This window comes from Pantherophis guttatus, chromosome 1 (assembly GCF_059756535.1).
Source record: "Pantherophis guttatus breed Tessera chromosome 1, ASM5975653v1, whole genome shotgun sequence".
Classification (NCBI taxonomy): domain Eukaryota; kingdom Metazoa; phylum Chordata; class Lepidosauria; order Squamata; family Colubridae; genus Pantherophis; species Pantherophis guttatus.
Window position 1 is genome coordinate 245,070,030 of NC_142063.1, and position 25,534 is coordinate 245,095,563.

Genomic DNA, 25,534 nt, shown 5'->3' on the forward strand with positions numbered 1-25,534 from the left:
TGGTAAGGCACCATGACAAAAGAGCTGCTAATGAGCTCCAACATTATGAGATCACAAGATTGCAATGCTGATTTCAAATTGCACAAGTGGACTCCTTGACATAAACTCCTGTCCATAATTACTGCTAAATTGCTAAAGTAATTAGCAATTACAAGTAAACATGGTGACCTTACATAAAATCTAGTATATGAGATGCAATATTATCCTGTCACCTTCCTTTTCGCCTATTTATAGTACAGGATCTTCTTTCATTCGATACTTTTTTACAGCTTGCTCGCTTGTTAACTTTCCTGTTTTTAATTTACTAACTAACTATGTGGCTTTTGACACAATTGAGGGGCTTATTTACTTCACTTTTTTTAATTTCGCATTAAAATTTAAACTCTGTACTTCTGGCATCTGATGTTTGGCTTGTTTTGACTTCTGTCCTTATTTGGAATTACTTCTGGATATCTATTTTCTATTTCCCAGCCTATCTTCTTGATCTTCATTCTGATCTCTTGAAAATGGCATCACTCTCCCTCAAGCGCTAGCAAGATCCTCTCTCTTAATGATTGTTGCCTTTTGTCAAGCAAGTTAATACTCGTATGCTGAAGAAAGTAGGATGTTTCTTTTAGTCACCTTTTCACTCAACTGCTTTGTGGTAAATTATATGGGTTTATTGTTACATAGCAGGATTGTTTGAGAGGATTTGCTCTCAGTTTGTTTCAATACTTGATTATTTTAGTAGGCATGCGTATGCATAATACTAATCATTCTATGTACATTGATTTTTTTTTTTAACTACATAAAGAGATTAATTCAATACTATTGCTGCTCTTGTAGATGAGTCATGTTCTAGGCATCAATGTTAGGAACACAAGCATCTTGGTAGATTTAAGCATATTACTGTGTTCTTTTGGGGAAAAAGCACCCACAATCTTAGTTTTTTTTATTAGCTACATATGTGAAGAAAGGATTGGGTGGAGGGAAAGAGTTTCATAATATAGAGAATATATAAAAAGTTACTGTGATTTTTGTTGGTTTTAAAAATGAAGCAGAAATATACATGAAGGGTTTTATTTGTCTATTGATAGAACAGTTCTTCCTTAACTTCTGTCCCCTCCCGCCCCCTACCATGTACCTCCCTTATCTACTGTATAATGGACACACACAGCCTAGGATTGAATTAGGAATGTATGAAGGAATTTGTATGACCTACATTCACTGAACCTGGTGGCACAGTGGTTAGAATGGTTAGAATGCAGTATTGCAGAGTAATTCAGTCAGGAGTTCGATCCTGCTCAATGTTAACTCAGCCTTCCATCCTTCTGAGGTGGGTAAAGTGAGGACCCAGATTGTTGGGGGCAATATGCTGACTCTAAACCACTTAGAGAGGGCTGTAAAGCACTAGGAAGTGGTATATAAATCAGTGTGCTATTGCTATTGCTAGTTCATCATCGGATGAGCCACCCATTTAGGTAGAAATACACCAATATTTAAACCATGCATTTGTTACTTTTTATTGTAATTTTGCTCTAGTATTTTAAAAATCACATTAACTTTTCAAAATTTTAAAGCAATAATCAATAAGAACTAATAGATATTTGAAGCATATCAACAGTTTAATTTTCCCTCTTGTATTATAGTTGGATTCTGTATGAGAAACCAAATTTTGAAGGAGTTTCCATTCCGATGGAAGAAGGAGAATTGGAATTTTCAAATCTTTGGGGGGAAGAAGCATTTGACAGTGAAGATACATGTAAAGATCCCGAGCCTATTGTGATTGGTTCAATCAGGCATGTAGTAAAGGCAAGTAAGGAGTGAAATTACAACAACCACAATTTAATTTTATTTGTAGTTCTACCCAACATTTAGGTATGGTTGAAACACGCCCTAAACATATAGAGAAATGCAGTTGTATATGTTTATCATCATTGTAAGATCAGTATTTATGAAATATGTAGTTCGCCAGTTCGATTGGATTGGATAACATGTTGTAATTTAGTAGGGGATATGGTTGTGCATATGTATTGGCATTCACACATGATTTAATGTGTATGATTCTGATTTTGATTCATTTCCATATATTTTCAGTGAAAGAATATTATTTATAATTAATATGTACTCTGGGTGGATTTCAAATTGTTCCATTTTAAAAACGGAACAACACAGAACCAGAAAATAAATATAAAAGAACAGAAATTACAGAGAAAGGAAAGAAAGAAAAGAAAAGAAAAGAGAGAGTCAGTAATTATTCTCACCAAAGACTTAGGGAAGAAGCCATCTTCAGGCCCCGACAAAATACAAATAGAGTGGGGGCCACTTATATCTTGGAAGGAACTTCATTTCAGAGGAAGGGTGCTGCTACAGAGAAAACTTGTTTCAGGGATGCCAATAGATTGTTTAATTGATGGAACCCAGAAAGACAGGCTGTCCCTCAAATAACCAGGCCCATTGCTATGTAGGGCTTTATAAGTAGTATCGAATGCCTTGAATTGCACCCAGAAGCACTTTGTGAACCAGTGCAGTTTACAAAGCAGAGTGTCACATGTGCATGCAGAGGCATGCCCAACACTGTTAGTTCACTGCATTCTGCATCAACTGAAGCTTCTGTGTGGTCTTAAAGGACAACCCCATATAAAACACATTGCAGTGGTCAAGCTGTCGGGTGAACAGGGCATGATCTTTTTAGATGCTATTAGGTGAGATCAGAACTGATAAGAGCAATTTGGTTACGCCTACTTAATTTTATAAATTTTCAGGATTATAGAATTTGCCGAATTGACCTGTTTACAGAACCACAAGGATTAGGCTTAGTAAATGCATATTTTGATGATACTGAAGAAACACGACTTGGGTCTTCTCAGAAGACTTGTTCTATCCAAGTGTCTTGGGGCATGTAAGTATGTGGATATGCATATTGGTTGTAGTTATTGGATAATTCTGAATCTGTTACATATCTTATACCTCAGGGTTTTTTTTAAGGAGTGATAGTTATTTCAGGAGTGATTCATTGATAACAAAACAAAATATAACATATAGGTAGTTTATTTTATGATACAATATCTGATAGACATTTTGGGGGTCATTTAATATATCTTTAGTCTTCTTATGAGCATAAATGCATCTAGAGTGAAATCTTGGTTGTAGCAATTATATGCCTAAGAATAATTTCGCATTAATGTTTATAAAACTATGCGGAAGTATGCACTTTGCTGAATAAAGAATTGCCTTAGATAAATAGCTTTAACATCCTGTGTGGTTGCTGAGTACATGTGATCAATTAAAACTTGCTTAGAATCATTGAATATCCAAGATAAAGGTATGGGTATAGGTATGAAAATTAAAATTGTATAGAGAAATGTGTGCAGTCAAGAAATATTTAGAAGTACAACAGTAACTTGCTATAAAGCAGGTCTTATGCCAGATTGAAAGAAAGGTAGAATATAAATGTAATCAATTAAAACATGAATTTAAAAAGCTGAAATGAAATTCTCTTGTACTGAATTTTAGGTTGTATACGTTTTCATTAGGCAAAGAGTCCTTTATCAGCAATATTTTTCAAAATTGTCCGACAAGGATACAAAAAGGATTATTATTAGACAGGACAAATGTATAAGTTCTAATTACCGTATTTTCCGGCGTATAAGACGACTTTTAAACACATGAAAATCTTCTCAAAAGTCGGGGGTCGTCTTATACGCCGGGTGTAGTTCTCCTGTAACCAGGCAGACCAGCCCGAAAGGCTCTAACGAGCCTTAAATGGCTCTGGCGATCCCAGCTCTGACAATCCCAGCTGAGTTCCCTGCAACTCAGCTGGGATCGCCAGAAACCACATAAAAGGGAAAAAGTTTTTTCCCTTTTACTCGGAGGATCCCAGCTCTGACGATCCCAGCTGAGTTCCCTGCAACTCAGCTGGGATGGCCAGAGCCATGTAAAAGGGAAAAAGTTTTCCCCCTCCAGCTTGCTTACCTCAGCTGCTAATCGCAACGCTTGCCTTGCTTTGCTTGCTTGAATCTATTCAGGCAAGCAAGCAACTCCCTGCCTGCAATCAAGCAAGGAGTTAGTTGTGGACTTCAACTCCCAGAATTCCTCAGCCAGCAAAGCAAAGCTGGCTGAGGAATTCTGGGAGTTGAAGTCTACAAGTCTTAAAGTTGCCAAGGTTGGAGACCCCTGTTCTATTGGGTAAGATTTTTTCCCCTTTGGGAGCTTTAAAAAAAATAGTCAATTGGGGGTTTTTTTAGTTGTTCTTTTTTAGACCTAGCCATTTAAAGTTTAGGAAGTTTTAAATTTAGCTTTCATATAAAAATAAAAATAAAATAAAATAAAATAATATTTGTGCAGCTTTCTGAGATTTAGTGTGTTTCTGTAGTGTTTCACTCCAACTACACAAACACACAAAATCTCACAAAGCTGTATGTGGAATTTTGTGCGTGTAAAGTGTGAAAGTTGGTTTTTTGGACTTTTTGTGGCTGTGTGAGGTTCCTGCTTGTTGCAGGGGCCATTTTGGGTCTAGCACAGCTGCTTTTACATTGTGGGTGAGCCAGTTGATGTTTTTTAATTTTTATTTGGTGTGCATTGGAAGAGGGGCAGTCTTATATGGCAAGTATAGCCCAAACCCTATATTTTAACAGGAAAAGTTGGGGGTCGTCTTATATGCCCAGTCGTCTTATACGCCGGAAAATACGGTATACAATAATTGATTCTAATTCTAGTGTCAGCTTCTGGAGATAGCAGTATGAATAAACAAAGTTAGGTTTCATCATTTTCCAAAGTGCATTATGAATACAAATCATAGCATTACTGAGTATATTGGGAATGCTTCTGATGGGTGTGGATATGAATGAAGCCACATACATATATTGGCAAAGTATTTATATGCATTTCATTGTAGCTATTCATTGAGACCAATTTGACACTTTAAAATCCTATAACTAAATATAACCCCTCCTTCAACATGAGCTTGATCACAGGAACAGTTTCTGTAGTTTTCTTAGCAACAACACATCAGTGGTATGTTGGTTTTCTTTCACGGTTTTTTTTTAAACTTTGCAGTCTAGACTACAGTCTTTGGATTTCCTGGTAGCCTCCCATCCAAATGTTAACCAGTCTTACTGAGATCAGTCAAACTTGGATAGATGATATCACTTATTTGGGCTGAAACATTTACTATTAAATAATTTTGTAAAATCATATAACAAAAACACTTAGTAGTGATAACCTAGCCTTTTCCCCTCACATTTCTGCCTCAGTGTCCAGACTGATTCTACTTTTTATCCTTTAAATGTTCCAGGTATTTAAATTGTGTGATTTAAATGGAAGTTTACCTGATTTTATTTTATTGTTATATAATAGCACAAGATCTGCTGGATAATATGCAGGCTATAAATATTTTAATGAACAGTCTTTGTTTCATTGGTAGGAAAGCATCTTTGAATTTCTATCCATGCAATTTTCCATCTAGACAATAGCCAGAGGAGACATTCTTAGTATCATATATTCTCTGGGCTTTTTTTTTTAATTCAAATTTTCCTATAAAAACCATATTGTTTTTCATTTCTAGATGGCTACTTTATGAAGAACCTGGTTACCAGGGAATCCCTTTAATGTTGGAACCAGGAGAATATCCTGATCTGTCATGCTGGGAGAAAAAAGAGGCATATATTAGATCTTTGAAGCCCTTGAAAATGGTGAGATAATTAAAACAAGATACAAGATATACACAGACACACACACAAAAAACAGTAACAGTGAAAGAATTAGTTTTCACTCCATTTATTCATCTGTCCTATTTTTCAAGTTCAAAATAAACATAATTTGTGAAATTTAAGATTTGTAAAAAATATAATTGGATCAGAAATATTTTTTCCATTGGAGGGTGGCAGCTCAGACATTTTATTTAGCTTTTATTTTAGGTCTTTACTGTTTAATGTAGTAAAATTTGCCTGTGTGTAATTAAAATTTGATTACTGGATCATTGTTATGCACAGATTTTCTATTGATGCATTGGAAAATGTGGGTGGTACTTGAATTGTTTTTCTAACTAAAAACGATCTGAGTTATGTAACATTCCAGTAATATTTTCCCATCAATTTTTGTAGGGTGGACGCAAGGTTGAATATCCTAAAAGCCGAAAGGTAAAATAGTTATATACAAATGTATTGTTTATTGAATGTGGGTCATTGTATTTAAACTATAATGATATTGTGATAATCACTTTTTCCAGAAGAGTTTATATTCATATACCAATCATTCATGCCGCTGATTATCTACATTATTTATTTATATCCTGACAAATTATGGTTTCTAAGATTCCCTTAGATCAATGTTTCTCAACCTCAGCAACTTTTAGATGTATAGACTTCAATACCCCGGAATTCCCCAGCCAGCATGGTTGTTGGGGAAATTCTGGGAATTAAGTCCACACATCTGAAGGGTGCTGAGATTGAGAAATACTGCCTTAGATAGTGCCTTCAAATCTGTAACTTTAGGTGCAATGTTGGCAACTTTGTTCACCTGATACTCTGGAAAATATGTGAAGGTTTGGTTATAAAAGAAAAAGAAATCTGTTTCTCTGGTGAAAGTCTTCCTTTAGCAGGTTTCAGATGGTTCTGATTTTGTTGGTATATCATATATTCACATTAGCTTTTGGTGTCTGAAGAGAAAGCAAATTTCTAACCGTAAACTATTTTGTTTAAGGTAATTGTTTATGAAAAGCCATTCTTTGAAGGAAAACATATAGAACTGGATTCAGAATTAACAGCTCTTGCTAAGGAAGGAGACAGAACTGAAGAATCTGAAGAGTTGGAAAATGAGCTGCTTACATCAATAGGATCCATAAAAGTGAAGGCAGGAATGTAGGTATAAGGAAAAAAATGATAACATCTCATTTTATGTCCCCTGGAGGGTAGAGGTAGAGAAATTGGCATTGAGAGTGAATGTAGTGTCGTGGTTAAGTGTTGGAGTAGGACTTTCAGCTGCAAAAACTTACTGACAATTACTCTCTTAACTATCTCATAAGATTGTTGATAGAAAAATGGAGGAATGAATGTTGTGTACGTAAAGTGGGATATAAATCTTACAAATATATGATTTAGGACCATGTCCACAGCATGTATGTTTATGAAAGAATATACGGTAATTAGAATCTACAGCTTTAGTATACAGTCCAAAAGAAAGGCTCATTCAGGAACAGTGGATATATATGAGGCCATACACACACACACACACACACACACACACACACACACACACACACAAAATTGAATCCAGATTAAATAATATTTAAATAGGCCCACTGATTTAATGGGATTTAAGCTGGTTATATCACAAATAATATGGCTGATTGGATCCAGTCCAAATATCAGAGCTGGTATTAAAATATTTTTGTCACATTAAAGGGGTAAGTATTTGGGAAAGATTTAGAAAATCTTTAAAACCCTCTAAGATTCCTAAAATGCAGGAGTATTTAGGAAGTTGAAACTTTTACCACTTCATGTCTTTATGGAACTAGAAATTACATCCTAAAATGCAGATTAAGGAAACAGTACTTTAAAGCCCCTGTGATATTACTCATAATTGTTGTGGAAACAGTAACATGTTATTAGTTATTAAACTGGAAGGTTAGGAAAAACTATAACGTCTAAATATGTTAAAATACCAATCTGAACAAGTCAGTGAAGCATTTATAATAGTAAAACTTCATGTTTTCATTATTTACTTATTAAAATTGTACAAATTTAGAGAGCATATTTTTTCTGAAAGTTGTGTTAATATTATGGCAAATAGTGCAGGACTAGGTGTATTCAAAAATACATTCAAATGAAATGAATGAATTATCATCACTATTAAGTAAACAAACATGCCATACAGTAGGATAATGCTAGTATTAAAGCATAGTGATTAGGGGTTTTTTTTGAAGTTATATGAATCTTACTATTTTTCCTACCAATCTGATTTAAAATTTAGCTAAAGCTGAGTACAATTGGACAGTATAATACCATTTGTTACAAATGGTGATCTAAACAGAGTTTAAAAATTGCCTTACTTTAAAATGTTAGTTCAGTTTATTTTATGCTTCATTTGTGGTCCTTTTAAGATGACATTTTAACAATCATGCTTGTTTTTGAGTTTTCAATTTTTGTTCGCTATTTGTAGCTGGGTTGCTTATGAGAAGCCAGAGTTTGAAGGACATCAGTATTTACTGGAAGAAGGTGAATACCAGGAATGGACGGACTGGGGTGGTTATGATGAACAGTTGCAATCACTTCGGCCTGTACTAGGGGTAAGTTTAAGAATATATAATCTTGGCATAACCTTAACGAAATGCAATGTACCTTTTTCATTGTTTTCAGAACAATTTTTCCTTCCTTACATTCTCCTTTACATTGCACTTATGCTCAGTTCAGTAAAGATAAGATGGAAAAAAAAGTATGTATGTAAGAGAGTGAGTCATTTGCTGGATCTGTTGGATGATTCATTCATCTGAAACTGTATGTCTAGTTGGGGATGAAAATGTGTATTTGAATCTGAAGTATAAACCTGAAAAGCAATGCTGTGTGCTACCTGCTTCCTTCCTGTTCCTTTGGGCTGCGCCTCCCAACTCCTCCCAATATCATTGCTAGAAATCTTGGTTACTGTCATGATATGAACTGTAGTCCAATGTATTACTTACTGTATATCTACCTGAGCCGCATCCCTGTGTTATTCTTGGTATCTCCAGGATTTGTTGAACTGCTTGCTTATCTGGGCTGTCCATGATTTGATGAAATGCCAGGCTATACAGACAGATATGCAAAGAACCAATTTATATTTGTCTTGTATAGGACAATACAAGGAGGATTGATAATGATAGCAGTTTAAGCTTTCTGTATTCTCTGGAAACAGAGAAACAAGATTGTTAAAATGGCAGAGGTGAAAATCAATCAGAGTTTGAGGCTGATCTGAAGTAAGGAGAAAGTAGAAGGAACAGCCATTCAGAGCACACCAGAATCAAACAGGCCTTTCTTTCCTTCTTACTAAATAGGGAAGTGGAGCTTTCTACCCATTCTTTGTATTTATTTCCATTAATGTGTGATGACCCAGGGCAAGGCACAGAGGCAATACAGTCAGCTGATAGTTCAAAATGCCCCTTTATTGCTCCAACGTTCCCCCAAATGCTCCCACATTTATGGCAAGTCCCAGAGCAAAGTGCTCACACACACACTCCAGCAACCTCTGGCTGCAAGTAGTCCAGCAAAACGCTTCAAAGCAAGAAATCCAGTGGGGCAAAGGAATAAGTCAATGAGTCCAAGAAGCAAAGGAACAAGCCAATGGTTTCAGGAAGCAAATGAACAAAGCAATTAGTCCAGGAAGCAAGGAATAAGGCAAGAAGTCCAGGAAACTCCAAATGTCAGCAACGGCACACAAAACTCCACAAATTCAGTGTTTGTTTCTGACAAACACCCCTCCCCACAGTATCTCCTTAAGTCTCAGTCCCCAGGTGTGCTTTATGAAGAGGGGCGGGGTTGGCCTGCACTGTTCCTGCCGCCTCTCCACTCTCCGTGCTCAGGGGTCAGGAATGGGTGGTCCTTGCTCATTGCCTGAACTCCGTCGGTCTTCATCTCCACTGCCTGCCCTCTCTCGGTTGTCCTGCCCCTGTTCCTTCCTGCTGGCAAGCCATCCCAAGCCTGAGGGGCCTGGGGCTTCCTCGTCCTCCCCCCCCTTCCTACGAAGCCACCCCCTCAGTCTCCATCGGCCACAGCTCCAGCTCATCCTCCCCTGTTGATTCAGGCTCCAATGGGGGCATGACATAATGGATCCATCAGCAAATTGTTGAGAGCCAGGACAACAATTCCAATGTAATTATGTAGTGTCACCAACTGGTACAGGAAAGAAGGGGAGGGTTTGCCAGGACACCACTTCCTGTATTAAAAGGCTAAGGAGAGAAATGCCTGTAGCAAAGTGCTCAGATGTGTGTTTTAGTCAGCATCCAGATTACCTGAAGCACTGGAAGTGCTAAGGCAGCATTTGCACGGGTCATTGAAATTAGTTTTTCCTATGAGGTTGGTTGAGGTGTAGCTCTTTCAGTGCGATTGATCACAGACTTTGGAGCATCACGATGGATTTCAGAGGAAATGTGCCATTAACAATTGAGCGCGCTTGTTTCCAACCTGCTGTTCTCCAGATATGTTGGCTATTGGACCTGCTAACTTTTGGTTTTAGTTTTGAGCACTGAAGTTCAAGTGTATCCAGAGGACACTGAGATAGCTGAAGGATGTTTAAGGGTTAAACTCCTCCTTTAGAGGACTCCTTTTGGTTGAACAATTAATCCGCTAAATACCCTCAAACCAGATACTCCTAATTGCCTGTAATAAGTGAAGGCAGTTTCCATGAGAGTGCTAGGTCATTCTTTTTTTAATCCTTCATTTGATAGCTTATTAGTAACCTTGACTATCACTAAGTGTTGTATCTTTTTATTCTCGATGAATGTATTTTATTTTCCTTATGTACACTGAGAGCATATACACCAAAGACCAGTGTGACCAAGTGTTATTGACCAAGTGTCCAGTCACACTTGGTCAATAAAGAATTCTATTCTATTCTATTCTATTCTATTCTATTCTATTCTATTCTATTCTATTCTATTCTATTCTATTCTATTCTATTCTATTCTATTTTCTTCTTTATGGCTACCTCTTACTGTTAGTTTCCTCTTTACACTGTCTCTGTTTCAATTCTTACCACATCTAAACAAGGCAACAATAATATGCTCAATAGGGAAATGTTCTTATATGATAAACAGTTAATTTATGTCTTTATTTCTCTGTTTATCTTTGTTTGATTTTTATTTCTTCAGGATCTGATGCACCCTCACATGATAATGTACACTGAAAAAGACTTTGGCAATAAAGGCTCCAGTATAAATGTATTAGGGATTATTTCCAATTTGAAGGATACCGGCTATGGATTAAGGACACAATCCGTAAATGTGATTAGTGGAGTGTAAGTAAGACGTTCATTTTAAATTTAATGGGAAATGTTGGCACGGGAATAAACACAAGAGCATCGGACATTATATTCATTAATGGTTTTAGTGAAAACTCTCTTCATATTAAAATGCCAAAGAAAAAAAGATTTCCCTTATGAAACTTTAAAAAATAAAAAGTGCAATTTCTTGGGTGAATTTTAAATATTATTAGGAAGATGATCGCAAATTAAACTAGAATCATAGGCTCACAGAATTGAAAGAGGGCATTAAGGCAACGGAGTCTACCTCTCTGATCAGTAAAGAAATCTAAATTAAAGCAGCCTTTCAGAATAGATGGCTCTCTAGCTTCCACTTCAATACCAGTAATCCTGTTGTGACTTCGACCCCCGAGGCCGACTTATCGGAGGGAGAAGGCTCCGAACATGAAGGAGAGGAGTTGGCCAGGCCTCCCTCTCCAGGACCCTCCTCTCTGGCAATGCCCCAGGTGTCTCCCAAAGGAGAAGAGATTGGCCAGGAGCCAGGTATCTCCTCGCAGTCGGACAGTGATGGAGATAAGTCTTGGCTGGATCCACACCAGCGTCGGAGAGATAGGTGCACGCAGCAGAAAAGGAGGCGTGCCAGAGATTAAGCTGAGTCACTGGACCACACCCCACAGGGGATAAAAGGGGTGAGGTGGCCATTCAGACTCTGTGACAGACAAAACAAACTACTAGCGAGTCACATTGTATCTTTGAAATAACGTTATCTGCCTTGGATTTTATACGGACTGGACTTGACAATTCTTGAACTGTGTGTATCTTGTTTGGGTTTATCTGTCGGAGGAACAACCCCTCCCTCTGAGTAAAGTTCTTGGCAAGCAGCTACTGGGTTGCTGCCAATCCTCTTATCGAAAGAATTTGTTGTCTGCCAGTTTTGTTTAACCCCTGGCTATCTGTTTGTGTGCGTGTGTGAGACGGGGACAGAACAAATCCAATGAAGGGAAGTCCACTACATCTCTGCCGATCGATTGTTTTACACTGGTGAATTGTTCTTAGAACAGATAGTCCTCGATTTATGACCACAATTGAGCCCAAAATTTCTGTTGTTAAGTGAGACATTTGTTAATTTGCCCCATTTTACAACCTTTCTTGCCACAGTTGTTAAATGACTCCCTGCAGTTGATAAATTAGTAACCTGGTTGTTAAGTGAATCTGGCTTCCCCATTGACTTTGCTTGTCAGAAGGATGCAAAAGGTGATCAGATGACCCCGGCATACTGCAACGGTCATATGTATGAACAAATTGCCAAGCATCTGAACTTTGATCACATGATCATGGGAATGTGGCAAAGATTGTAACTCTAAAAAACGGTCATAAATCAGTTTTTTCAGTGCCATTGTAACGTCGAACAGTCACTAAATGAAGTGTTGTAATTCGAAGACTACCTGTATTAGGAACTTTTTTTCTAACGTTCTGTTAGAATCTGTTTCCTTGTAACTTAGATCCATTATTCCTTGTTCTGACGCAGAATTCCTGTACTTTGGAGCAAGAGAAAATAAGTCTATACAACATTCTTTCAACTATTTGAAGTACACTTAGTCCCTTCTGAGGAGTTTTTCTCAAGACTAAATATGCCCAGCACTCTTAATCTCTCTTTAGTGAACTTGTTTCTAGTCCCATTATAATTTGCATTGACCTTCTTTGAATTTCTTTAATTTCTTTGAATCCTTTTTAAAAAGTGGTGCCCAGAACTCAGCACATAAATGGAGGCAATATCTCACCTACTGGATTTATCCGTTCCCATAATTTGAAAATTATACAACTACTAATACAGGCTAAAACTAGTTTGCCTTTTTTTAAAGCCAGATCACATTGTTGGCGCATACTCAATTTGAAATCAGTTAAGTGTTCCAAGGTTTTTTTAAATGAGTGCTCTGAAATTCCTCATGTAAGGCACATTTTTGCAATTATATATGTGTAATAGGTTACAAACCTTATTGCTTTTTTCCTTTCAGAGACAAAAGGTGTATTGCACTGTTCTGCCACTTTACATAAATATTTAATTCCCTGCAGGAATACATTTGTCATAATTTGGCAACTATGTCAAAGCACTTTGAAATTGAAGTGCTTGGCAACATAAACAAATGTCCTTGTCCTGATTCAGGAGTGGTGATTAACACAGAATCTTAATCCTGCTCAGATTAGTCTTCCTCACTGAGTTCCCATGAATGAAATCAAAGCAAGGGAAGAACTTGTATTCACCACTGACATCTATTATTGGGGCGTTCCTATGGAATATATCCCAACTCAGAATTTTCTGGGGCTTCCCCAACTTTTCCTTTAAAGGTTTATACTGTACACCATTTGATCATAGGCTGATGTCGAAATTATAACTAACTTCAGACTTCAAACACACTTTGGGTAACTGACTATGATTTTTAAAAAAATTGGTTGCTCAAATCTCATCAAAATACTGTAATTTATACCACAAATAGGTTATTCTAAGTGCAAAAGTGCCTCTGTCCTTTTAGGTATGAACAGAAACAAGCATAAGGAAGGGATCAAGTCAACTATAATTTGAAGAAAGTGCTATTCTAGCTTCTTCATGTTTTCTTTCTCTTAAATATATACAAACTATTAAAGTCATACAGTTAAATACAGAAAAAAAACCTCACTTGAATTTTATCAGGAGCTAAAGTGGATCATAATTAAAATTAGCATAAAAGCAGTATTATTTTACTTAACAAACTATGCCCTGTACTGATATTTGACTTTTTCTCTGCAAATCACTGTGAGATCCTGAGTGTGTCTTTTCATCCCTCTGTGAGGACCATATTTAAAACCATACCTAGTATTTAAATAATTTAAAGGACACTAAAGATGTTTTTTCCTGCTTCAATAGCAGTTCAAAAAAGCAGGATACAGTACTGTACTTGTTTCTGTTGAGAAAGCACAGATTAAGGGAATAAGAAGGAAAATTGTAGTTGGCACAAATCATGCAATATATTTTCATGATAGTCTTGAATGAAGAAACCATTATTCTTTATTTAGATTCTTAGCATAACACCATATTCATGTTTTCAGTTATGCATTAATGCAATAGGAGTAGCATGTCGTTTGTAGAATGAAAAGTCTGATGTCTTTGAGAACCAGCCAAGCCTGGACTGTTTTAAAAACTTTTGAGTTCAGGTTCAACTGCAAACACGCCTGGTTGGACTTAATGGTTAACATGTTGTTCATAGCCATGTCACTTTGGCCAAGCAATTTACAGCTATGTCTGGGTTTTTATATCAGAATAAACATTAACCAATTAATTACCAGGTACCGTAGTTAAACAACATTCATAAGAATAAACATAAAATAAGAAACGGAAGTGGCCAAAGCACATAACAGTCACTTTTATAATATCTCATGATATTTTGAGGTAACACTTGGAGAATTGGGGGGGGGGGAATGCAACATACAAAAACTTTACTAAAGGAACCTATATGTAATTTCACATGTGTTCAATGAAAAATAGCTTTAACTTCATTATTAACATGTCAGTCCTGAAACTAAATTGAGTTCAATAGGAGATACTCCCAGAGGAGGTAGGATTGTGTTTTCAAATTGCATAATAATAGGAAAAAGTATAAAAGTTTCCTTAAGTGTTATATGAATGGCAGAGTCTGAACAAATCAGTTTCCTACAAATCCTGCATGGAAATAGACATTGAGTCCTTTAAAAAAAATCTGAGTTATTTGTTAAGTCCACTTACTGAAAAAAATAATGCACAGAGGCAAATCATGTTACCTTAAAAAAAAAAAACCTATGTATACAACTATGTCTTGCTGTTCTTTTATTGACTTTTTCTGTCCTTAATATATATAAATGTAAAGTTCCACTAAAATCATTTTATATAATTTATATAATAAAATATAATTGACATTCTTTTAGGTGGGTGGCTTATGAAAACCCTGACTTTACAGGAGAACAATATATTCTTGATAAAGGAATGTACCCCAGCTGTGAAGCTTGGGGAGCAAAGAATAATAAGATATCTTCAGTACAACCCATACTTTTGGTAAGATTCCTCTTTAAAAAAACAACAGGTTTTTAAAATGTTTTTCTTTACTCATAAATTATTATATTTTTTCTGGTGTCATTTTCTTATTTTTTGTTTTCTGTATTTTTTTAGGATATCATCAATGATCATGTGGGAAAATTTAAGGTAAAATAATCAAATATTTTGCATAGGCAATATGGAATGGAAGCCGAGTCAGATGTATAGTGACTTAAGAAAAGTGAAGAATTGGGATGTGGGGAGAGTTGTTGCAGAGTATAAAGATAATCCAGGAAGAAACAGCAAAAATCTGCCTCATTTATATCAAGCGAGAGAAGACAGATTATGTCTGGATGTATTGTTAATCTATATGATCTCTGTTACCTTTAAAGGTCCAGTTATTTTCAGAACCAGAGTTCCAAGGCAGCAGTCAAATACTTGAGAAAGATGTTTCTCAAATTGCGGAATTTCCTGCTAAATCTTCAAAAGTATTATCTGGCAGGTGAGTGAAAAGTTACTTTGATGTGTTCTAGTCAACAAGCTATTATGGAATCACATTTTTGAAAGAGGTACAAAGGGAGGTCATTTAGACTGGGCTGGATGGATACATACTTTTATGCTGATGCATGGAACCACTCCAAGTCACTGGCTGTTTATGGGCAACTACAACTATACTGAGTTTCCTGTATTTTTTGTTTTTAATACATTAAATTTAACCTAAGATGAATGACAGAGGGACGAGTCCAAAAGTACATTGAAGGATTGTTTGCCTTAAAAATAAATAAGCCTTACTAGTGCCTTGCATTTGAAGGGAGAAATGTGAGTCAGAGGACTTGTCAGTAACACTTAAACCATGTTCTTTTCTAAGGATTCTAAATTTGCAGTTCTTGTAAGGTGCTCCTGATTATATTTCTTCCCACAAATCCAAAGCATTTGCCTGGCTCTGAAGATGAGTTGTCTGTTTGAATTATTCCTCTTACATTTTAGAAAGTGTGCCTGGATTCTCTTTCAATTAAGTACATAAAGGAAAATGGTTGACGATTTTGTAAATTGTACCGTTTCATATTATTGTTCTTTAAAATCTGATTTCTATCCCTAGTCTTCACCAAATAAATAATGAATGGAAATACCAAATAGTTGCTGCATTTGGCTCAGCAGTCTCGTTAGCAGGTTTTCAATCTTGAAAATATTTAAAATCTATCTTGTGTTCTTGCTTCCTTTTTTTTTTCTTGTAGTTGGATTGCATATGATAAAGAAAATTTCTCTGGGAATCAGTATGTGTTAGAAGAAGGAGCCTATCCTGATCTGTCTGCAATGGGTTGCCTACCCCAAACGTGCTTGAAATCGTTACAAGTTATAAATATTGTAAGTTGTGAAAAAGAGTTTTATACCTAAGTAGGTTAGAAAAGGGTGAGGCTTCAAAATATATGTGAATGATTTCTGTGAGCATAGTAGTGAGAGCATATGAGTTATAATCCTAAGTAATAACATCTTTGATTCTCGATACTTTTAAGTATTTACAGATTGTTAATTTGTTTAGAAAGTTATTATTCTATCACTCCATTAGTCAACAAAAATAATAGTTAACTCTTCGATAACCCAATCTTCTTTTTCAGAGTTGACTTTGCAACTAAACCTGATCTGTTTGTTAATATATGCCTCCCAGCATCTTTTAGGATGACGTGACTTGTAAATAGTGTAGACATAAAAACAAGTAAAAATGTAAAACAAAAACATATCTCACTGGTCTCACTAGCTTGAAGTACAGGTAGTCCTCGGGTTATGACTACAATTCAGCCCAACATTTATGTTGCTAAGTGAAACATTTGTTAAATGAGTTTTACCCCATTTTACGACAGTTGTTAAGTGAATCACTACAGTTGTTAAGTTAGTAACATGGTCGTTAAGTGAATCTGGTTTCCCCATTGACTTTGCTTGTCAGAAGGTTGCAAAAGGTGATCACATGACCCTGGGACATTGCAACCGTCATAAATATGAACCAGTTGTCAAGCTCCTGAATTTTGATCACATGACCATTGGGATGTTGCAATGGTTGTAAGTGTGAAAAATGGTCATAAGTCACTTTTTTCAGTGCTGTTGTATCTTTGAACAGTCACTAACTGAACTGTTGTAAGTCGAGGACTACCTGTATTTTTCACCCTAGACCAATTCAGTTTCTAGTATTGGAGTTCAATTAAAAGCAAAGCAGCTTCAAGTGAAAGTATGCAATGAGATCAGTAGAGAAGAGGAGGAGGAGCTTCTTTTCTACTAATTCTTCTTTGAGTACAAAACTAGAAACCAAGCTTCCATCTTTGTGTGATCAGGCTAGAGGCATCATATACCTATAGCCACATCTACATCTTCCTGGGATGCATATGTATGAGATAAAATAGAGCAAAATATATCCTTGGGTATTGCAGTATGCTTGACTTGATTGCTTTATTATGTAGCACAATCTGAGAAGACATCACTAAGTTTAACTCCATAATGCCATAATGTTTTCTTGGTTACAGTTTGTTACTAATTGGCTGGAATAATACCGGGGGAAAAAATAAAGAGGTTTTACAAAATTGGGAGAGAAAGATAATTGTGTGGGTATTAAGAGCGATGATAAACATAGGCTGGAATTTCAACATGTTTACGCCCCTAAGTTTTTCTTAGATGAAAGCTTAAGTAAACACGAGTAGAGATAATCCTACTTGAAGAGTGTATTAATTTGTCCCTGGAGAATCCAAACAAGTCTGTTTTGAGTTTGAAAAAAAGGTACCCATTTGAACAGAATAAATTCCACCCCAAAGCAAAGGATTTAGGATTAGGGTAATATGAACTTGTACTGAAAGGTGCTCTTTTTGCTAAATGATTTTATCTATTTCAATGCAGTTGTTCGGGCATATAAAATGATTTTTTTCGCACAACAATGCATCTGGTATTTATTATAGAATTAAAGGGATGTGTAGATAAAGTAAGGCTACATATTGCACTTTTTATCTATGATTATTAAAACAGAAACCAGAATGAAACTGTGTATACACTGATGTAAATTAACAAAATGAAAAAAGGGTCTATTTTACATGGTTTAAGGCGGCAGATACTTACTGTGGAAAGTCAGTTATGTAATACATAAAATTAGCTCCTTGCAAATGAAGTTTCAGTGATTCACTAAAGTCCACTAAGAATCAGCAAGTCCAAGAAATCTGGAGAACAGATTCCAAACCCCGAAGGCTTCATTTGAAAAATTGTATGATTTTATTAGAAATTCTTCCTCAGAGAAAACAAGTCTTTTGGAATTCTAACATTGTGGCACTAGCAATAAAAAACTATAAATATTCCAGATGCCAACAATTTGCAAGGGAATTCTTGAAACCCAACTACTGCTGACTCATGAAAATGTCAGCCAAGAATGAAAGGTGTGGTTGTAAGTAATCACCTTGCTTCTCCTCGTTTTCCTCCCACACCTGGAATACCTTTTCAATGAGCAAAGTCCTTTATTCTAGACTTTGCCATCTGGGCAGTTTTGTATGATGGAATTATTTGAAAAGATAAATATTTAAATTATTTAGGAGAACTTAAAGCTTTAAAGATGTCGACTTATTCCTGAGGACTGAATAATTCCCAGTAAATGAAGTGTTAAAAGATATAACCATGTATTCTATTCAAAATATATTTTTTCAGTCTGGAAAAAAAAAAGTCATCCACAGTGTTTCATGTATATATCACTTTTTCTGTCTAGAATATTAGCACTATAATTCCCTGCTGGCAAAACAATAACTTAAGACCTCCCTTTTTTTAAAAAAAAACAGGAACTTTCTGAGCCAGTTATAACCCTTTTTGAAAAAGAAAACTTCAAAGGAAAGAAATTTGAATTCATTACAGAAATAGTAAATCTCCAGTTTCTTGGCTACAATCCTCATATTGCTTCAGTAGAAGTCCATGGTGGCATGTAAGTTATAATTTGAACTTGAACATTTATTATTTGTAGAATTTAAATAGGATTTCCTATAATGCTTCCTTTAATATATCATTCCAGTGTCTATATGAAAGTATATATACCTGTCTTTTTGTCAAGCTAGGCATAGACAATTGACAATTACTGGTTTCAGATTCACCCAGAGAACTAAATCAAATGAACTTTTTCTTAGATGTTTATATTACAGAAAATAGCAAAACTATGTTGGTGCTTTTAATATAATATAATTCCAGAAAAATAATACTTAATTTCACACAATTGATAAGATTTTTGTCACAGATTTGTTAAAGGTAGATATTATGTCCCACTCTCCACCATGCAGGCTATGCCATTTTAAAAAAAGTTAAACATAGTTTTTTTGTGTATTTGAATGTTTTTTAAAAGAAAAGTGTCTCTATCTTGCTACCTTAAGGTAGAACCATTTCCATTAAAACTCCTTCAATCGATAGAACAGAAAAAGGTCAACAGACTTCTTTATAAATTCTCAAAATGTATTCTAGAGACTTCTGGAAGTCTGCAAAACTAATTTGGGGGATCAGAGACTGAAGGAGGAAAAATCTGCTCACCCAATCATTGGATTTAGCTCATTCTTAATAAACACCTTGACTTTTAGCCAATCTCAAATCATAAACTTAAACCATGCTTCAAGGATTCAGACATAATAGTTATTTAGCTCCCATGGATCCTCTGAAAATTACTGTAATGAATCAGTATAAATCTATGTTATTGTACAAATGAGGAGGGCTAGAACAAAGAGAAGCTCCTATTTCTTGGTGACACAACTTTATTTTCTAAGAGCCTATTAAGCATTATGGCTTTATTAGATTCAAATATATGAAATGGCTTTGTTAGATTCAAACATGTGAAGTCATCATGTAATACAAAATAGACATAAAAGAGACTTTGGAAGAACTCTTATAGAATGTCATGGGAAATAAATATACTGACAAGTATAATGATATACTTGTCAATATATTTATAAATTGATTCTAAAATATCCCCCTAATAGATATCCTTTTTTAAAAAATACATAACTTCATAATTAAGTTATATATTTTTTTAAAATATTAAAATTTTAGCAAAAGCATTATTTTACAGATATAATAACTAGATATTTTTTTCAGATGGATTATTTATGAACATCATAATTATAAAGGCCGTCAGATTTTACTAACGCCTAAAAAAATATCAAACTGGAAAGAGACAAGCAGCTATCACAAAATTGGTTCCCTACGACCTTTATTGCAGGTAAGAGGGGTACTACAGCCCATTTTGGGATATAAAAGCTTTTTATGAAGTTTTTATCATTCTATCATCTTCATTCAACTTCTCTTCCAGTGTTGTTTCTTTGCCTTAAAATTCCATTTTACCATTTAAATCACGATACAAATCATGTGATTTTTATCTTCTATAATATTATAAGAACTATGGTCTTTGGGAATTTTAAATGGTGATTTTCATTCTACCATTCAGTTTTGTTCAAAATTACATCTCTGAATCAAAATGTAAGCACATTGCCTTTCACATGTAAACACTGAATAAAATCACTAGTGAGTCTATTCAATATTTCATGCCAATTAATATTCTGCTTCTCATTTTGAGGTTTTAGAAATATCTTTTATTATTGATACTGAATGCTGAAATCACACATTTCTTGTCCTCAGTGATTTTTTTTTGAAATTAGGATTTAGTTCAGTTCTCTGATTTTGGGTTGTACATTTTAAACATAGTGCCATTTTTTCTTCTCTTTTACAAAATTTAAAATGTTCTTGCACCAAAAAATGTAATAGGTATGATTATTTACTTAAAATGTTTCAACTATTTAATAGATTTCATTTTACTTCCTTATGGAAAACCTAAATACTTAACATGAAAGCCTTCTTCATAAAAGTTATTTAGACATCAATTTCCATTTAGGAAAAATCATGTTTTCAGTGTGTATATTATCAATCAAGTCTAAGCAATATACAATGTTCATCTGCATGTTATTTTTAATATGAAATAAAATAAAAATGTACAGTAAAATTAATATTCAAAATGTAGTTACAAATGTGTACATATACAGTCAGGTCCATAAATATTGGGACATCAACACAATTCTAACATCTTTGGCTCTATACACCACCACAATGGAGTTGGAATGAAGCAAACACAATGTGCTTTAACTGCAGACTGTCAGCTTTAATTTAAGGGTATGTACATCCAACTCAGGTGAACGGTGTAGGACTTACAGCAGTTTGCATATGTGCGTCCCACTTGTTAAGGGACCAAAAGTAATGGGACAGAATAATAATCATAAATCAAACTTTCCCTTCTTAATATTTGGTTGCAAATCCTTTGCAGTCAATCACAGCCTGAAGTCTGGAACGCATAGACATCACCAGATGCTGGGTTTCATCCCTGGTGATGCTCTGCCAGGCCTCTACTGCAACTGTCTTCAGTTCCTGCTTGTTCTTGGGGCATTTTCCCTTCAGTTTTGTCTTCAGCAAGTGAAATGCATGCTCAATGGGATTCAGGTCAGGTGATTGACTTGGCCATTGCATAACATTCCACTTCTGTCCATTCAAAAACTCTTTGGTTGTTTTTGCAGTATGCTTTGGGTCATTGTCCATCTGCACTGTGAAGCGCTATCCAATGAGTTCTGCAGCATTTGGCTGAATGTCAGCAGATAATATTGCCCGAAACACTTCAGAATTCATACTGCTGCTTTTGTCAGCAGTCACATCATCAATAAATACAAGAGAACCAGTTCCATTGGCAGCCATACATGCCCACACCATGACACTATCACCACCATGCTTCACTGATAAGGTGGTATGCTTAGGATCATGAGCAGTTCCTTTCCTTCTCCATACTCTTCTCTTCCCATCACTCTGGTACAAGTTGATCTTGGTCTCATCTGTCCATAGGATCTTGTTCCAGAACTGTGAAGGCTTTGTTACATGTTGTTTGGCAAACTCTAATCTGGCCTTCTTGTTTTTGAGGCTCACCAATGGTTTACATCTTGTGGTGAACCCTCTGTATTCACTCTGGTGAAGTCTTCTCTTGATTGTTGACTTTGACACACATACACCTACCTCCTGGAGAGTGTTCTTGATCTGGCCAACTGTTGTGAAGGGTGTTTTCTTCACCAAGGGAAGAATTCTTCGGTCATCCACCACACTTGTTTTCCGTGGTCTCTCGGGTCTTTTGGTGTTGCTGAGCTCACCGGTGCATTCCTTCTTTTTGAGAATATTTCAAACAGTTGTTTTGGCCACGCCTAATGTTCTTGCTATCTCTCTGATGGGTTTGTTTTGTTTCTTCAGCCTAATGATGGCTTGCTTCACTGATAGTGACAGCTCTTTGGATCTCATTTTGAGAGTTGACAGCAACAGATTCCAAATGCAAATAGCACACTTGAAATGAACTCTGGGCCTTTTATCTGCACACTGTAAGTGGGCTAATGAGGGAATATCACACACCTGGCCATGGAACAGCTGAGAAGCCAATTGTCCCATTACTTTTGGTCCCTTAACAAGTGGGAGGCACATATACAAACTGCTGTAAGTCCTACACCGTTCACCCGAGTTGGATGTACATACCCTCAAATTAAAGCTGACAGTCTGCAGTTAAAGCACATTGTGTTTGTTTCATTCCAACTCCATTGTGGTGGTGTATAGAGCCAAAGATGTTAGAATTGTGTCGATGTCCCAATATTTATGGACCTGACTGTATTTTAGTTACATTTCCCTTTAATAATATTAACATTAGTTTAAAAGAAGGGGGAAATGCTAAATCTTGAAGGTGTTTTATTATTGTTAAAGAAAACTGGTTACATTTCAGAAACAAGTGTACTTCAGACTCAGAAACAAAGAGACCGGAAAATTCATGGCAGCTGATGGAAATATGGATGACTTGAGTCTTCTGAGGATACAAGCTGTGGAAGACAATAAATCTGGAGACCAGATCTGGCTTTATCAAGATGGATTCATCAAATGTAGGGTAAGGTTCTGTATGAAACATGTCTTGCTGTAGAATACAATTCAGCATATTTGACAGACTTTCCATAAGACAAACAGAAAACAGGTATTGCTTCCCCACAGAAACAAAAAGTAATTGAAAGGAGTCCACCCTGTTTCTCTTTTTGTTTATTTACTTAATAAATATAGCCTGTGACCAACAAGCTTCTTTTTATTATTCTTCAGCTATTTCTATCATTAGTTTTCATTACAATTAAGTTTCTTCTTCCTATTAATTATGGCTATAACCAGTCCTTAGCAGGATTAGGACGAACTAGGCCATTCTCACAGTGCCTCCAGCTGATGCCTCTCTTTTACCAAGCTAAAAGACTCAACCTGCGTGGGATGTCATTACTGCTAATCAGCCTTCTTTCTAGATATACTTAATCCAGCAGAATTGCATTTGGAGAGGCTATGTTGGCAGCAGCTGGGTTGCTTCCCCTCTAAAAAGTGTTACCTGCTGGGTAAGCAAAGAGGGAAGGAAATGGAAAGTGGCAGAGATTTGGAGGCAATCCCCTGTAGGGCTCAGCAATGGCAAAGTAATTATCTCAGAAGACTTGGTCATGACCCAAGGACCTTGGTGCCTGTCTCAGCATGCTTGGATGCTGTTAATGCCCAGTCTACTAGTCCATTTTCTTCTAAAATAGGATATAATTCTAGTTATGTGGTCCCATAACAATTTCTGAAATTAAAAACAAAGAAAAAGGACCATATGTACGGTATACATTTCCCCCCTTTATTAATGTATTTGTTTATATTACTTAGCAGTTGAGTCTTACACTCATCCCTCTATTTCTTGAACATCTACCTTCAAGCACTAGCAAGACGATTAAAAAATATGAGTTGAGGTCTGCTTTGCAACATTGCACATATTTTCAGGAATTAGCTAGAAATGAAGATTTGATTCTTATTTATTTTGCCTTGTCTTTGGCTACATTGATTAGGGTTTTGAGCCTTTCAGAAAATTCGATATGTCTGCCATTGTTGACCCATTGCAATTAATAACAAAAGAGAATTGTCAGTAAAATTGTAGAAACAGCTTTTGAGAGTAGAAATAATTTTTCAGTTATTAATTTATTTATGTAGTTATTTGTCAGATTGAACTTCTTGATTCCCAGTTCTTCAGAACACAATTTGCACTTCTTAAATCCAATTACAAACTTCAATCGTACATTGAGGCTTTCTATTTAAATTGCCTGTCAGTTAAATCTGGTCAATTGATCTAGGAGCCAATTTGCAGCCTTCTTAAGTCTTCATGTTTAATAGTGTACAAACTCGTTAACATCAAATCCAGTGAAGATAGCCAAGTGGCAAGCTATGGATTGATCTCTTGTTTACAGTTGGGTTACATCTCCCAAAGCATCCTTCCACGGGAGAAATTTCTCAACTATATTATCATCCTGTGAACCTGTCTCGGAGTGGAAAAGGTTCCTCCTTTGTAGAGCATGTTTGAACATGGGAAGATGAGAAGCTGTAGCTTACAACAGACTAAAAAAGTGAAGGTGTTAATTTTAATGCCCCACCTAAAACAACATAAAAGGGTTTTCAGTATTTTCCTTTCTGATATTTGGTAACATTTGTCACATGGCTTTGATTTCTCTACATTTGAGCATTTCTTGCTGGAATTCTTGCAACCAATTCTTGGCAGGATTGGGAAGAGGCCTTTCCTTAGTGTTAAAACACCTCATAGAATCTCCTATTAAAAGAAGCGGAAGCCACTCGGCTGAGAACAAAAACAAAAACTCTTTTCAATAAGAGTAGGCCTCATTATAGTAGCTCCAAAAGCATAGGTTTAAAAAGAAGCTAAGGCCTATTGCTTACTTGCAATTTAATGATGCTGAGCAGCTTGAATTGGTGAGATCATTTATATTAACTGAATTATAAATGTGATATACCATACCTTGAATTTCACGTAACTGAATATTATGTTTTGAAAATATTGAATGTTTTCAGCAATCTAGAAAGATATCCTTTATTTAAGTAATGATGAAGCTGAAATCTTTAAACACCATATTGAGAATCATTTTGGCATGAATAAATTTCCAAGTGGTAAATAAAAATATCTGCCAATAAAAGAGAATATTTGTAGCTCAGGGTTGACACGAGGGATCCTTCGTGCTCTCTAAGCTTGGTTGTTTTCTTGCAGAAATTTCATTATCCAAACTAGATAACATCATCAGTGCTAGTCAGGACTATCAGGACTAGCACTGATGATGTTACGTAGCTTGGGTAATGAAACTGCTAAGCTCAGAGAGCACCAAGGACCCCTCAGAAATACCTACTTTTTATCCAAGCATGTGACCAATTACTTGTGTGATAGTGTGAACTGGGCTCTAACTGATGCTGTTTCCGTGCACAGGGGGCAGAAGACATCTGCTTAACGATTGTAGGAAATTTGATCACTCCTGGTACAAAGCTGGGCCTGGCCCTTCAGCAAAATGATGAAAAGCAAAACTGGAGTTTTCATTCTGATGGCAAGATATACAGCAAAATGAAACCAAATTTAGTATTAGATATTAAAGGTAAGAACTTTTTAGTGCTAAGTTATGAACTTTATTTGATTAATGAAAATTAATTTTCATATGGTAAATAGCAAAA

At 35.8% G+C, this 25,534-nt stretch overlaps 1 protein-coding gene across 3 annotated transcripts in view; it reads left to right on the forward strand.

Moving 5' to 3' along the window:
* Positions 1–25,534, forward strand: part of CRYBG1 (crystallin beta-gamma domain containing 1) — a 108,324-nt gene that overhangs the window by 78,067 nt on the left and 4,723 nt on the right. For all 3 annotated transcript variants that reach the window (XM_060689113.2, XM_060689115.2, XM_087882621.1), the window contains 15 exons: positions 1,629–1,791; positions 2,745–2,881; positions 5,546–5,672; positions 6,084–6,119; positions 6,682–6,839; positions 8,140–8,266; positions 10,820–10,965; positions 14,866–14,992; positions 15,107–15,139; positions 15,364–15,473; positions 16,207–16,336; positions 18,772–18,911; positions 20,063–20,186; positions 22,761–22,919; positions 25,296–25,458. In XM_060689113.2, coding sequence (XP_060545096.2) covers positions 1,629–1,791; positions 2,745–2,881; positions 5,546–5,672; positions 6,084–6,119; positions 6,682–6,839; positions 8,140–8,266; positions 10,820–10,965; positions 14,866–14,992; positions 15,107–15,139; positions 15,364–15,473; positions 16,207–16,336; positions 18,772–18,911; positions 20,063–20,186; positions 22,761–22,919; positions 25,296–25,458 — 1,880 coding nt within the window. The remainder of the gene's footprint in view (positions 1–1,628; positions 1,792–2,744; positions 2,882–5,545; positions 5,673–6,083; positions 6,120–6,681; positions 6,840–8,139; positions 8,267–10,819; positions 10,966–14,865; positions 14,993–15,106; positions 15,140–15,363; positions 15,474–16,206; positions 16,337–18,771; positions 18,912–20,062; positions 20,187–22,760; positions 22,920–25,295; positions 25,459–25,534) is intronic.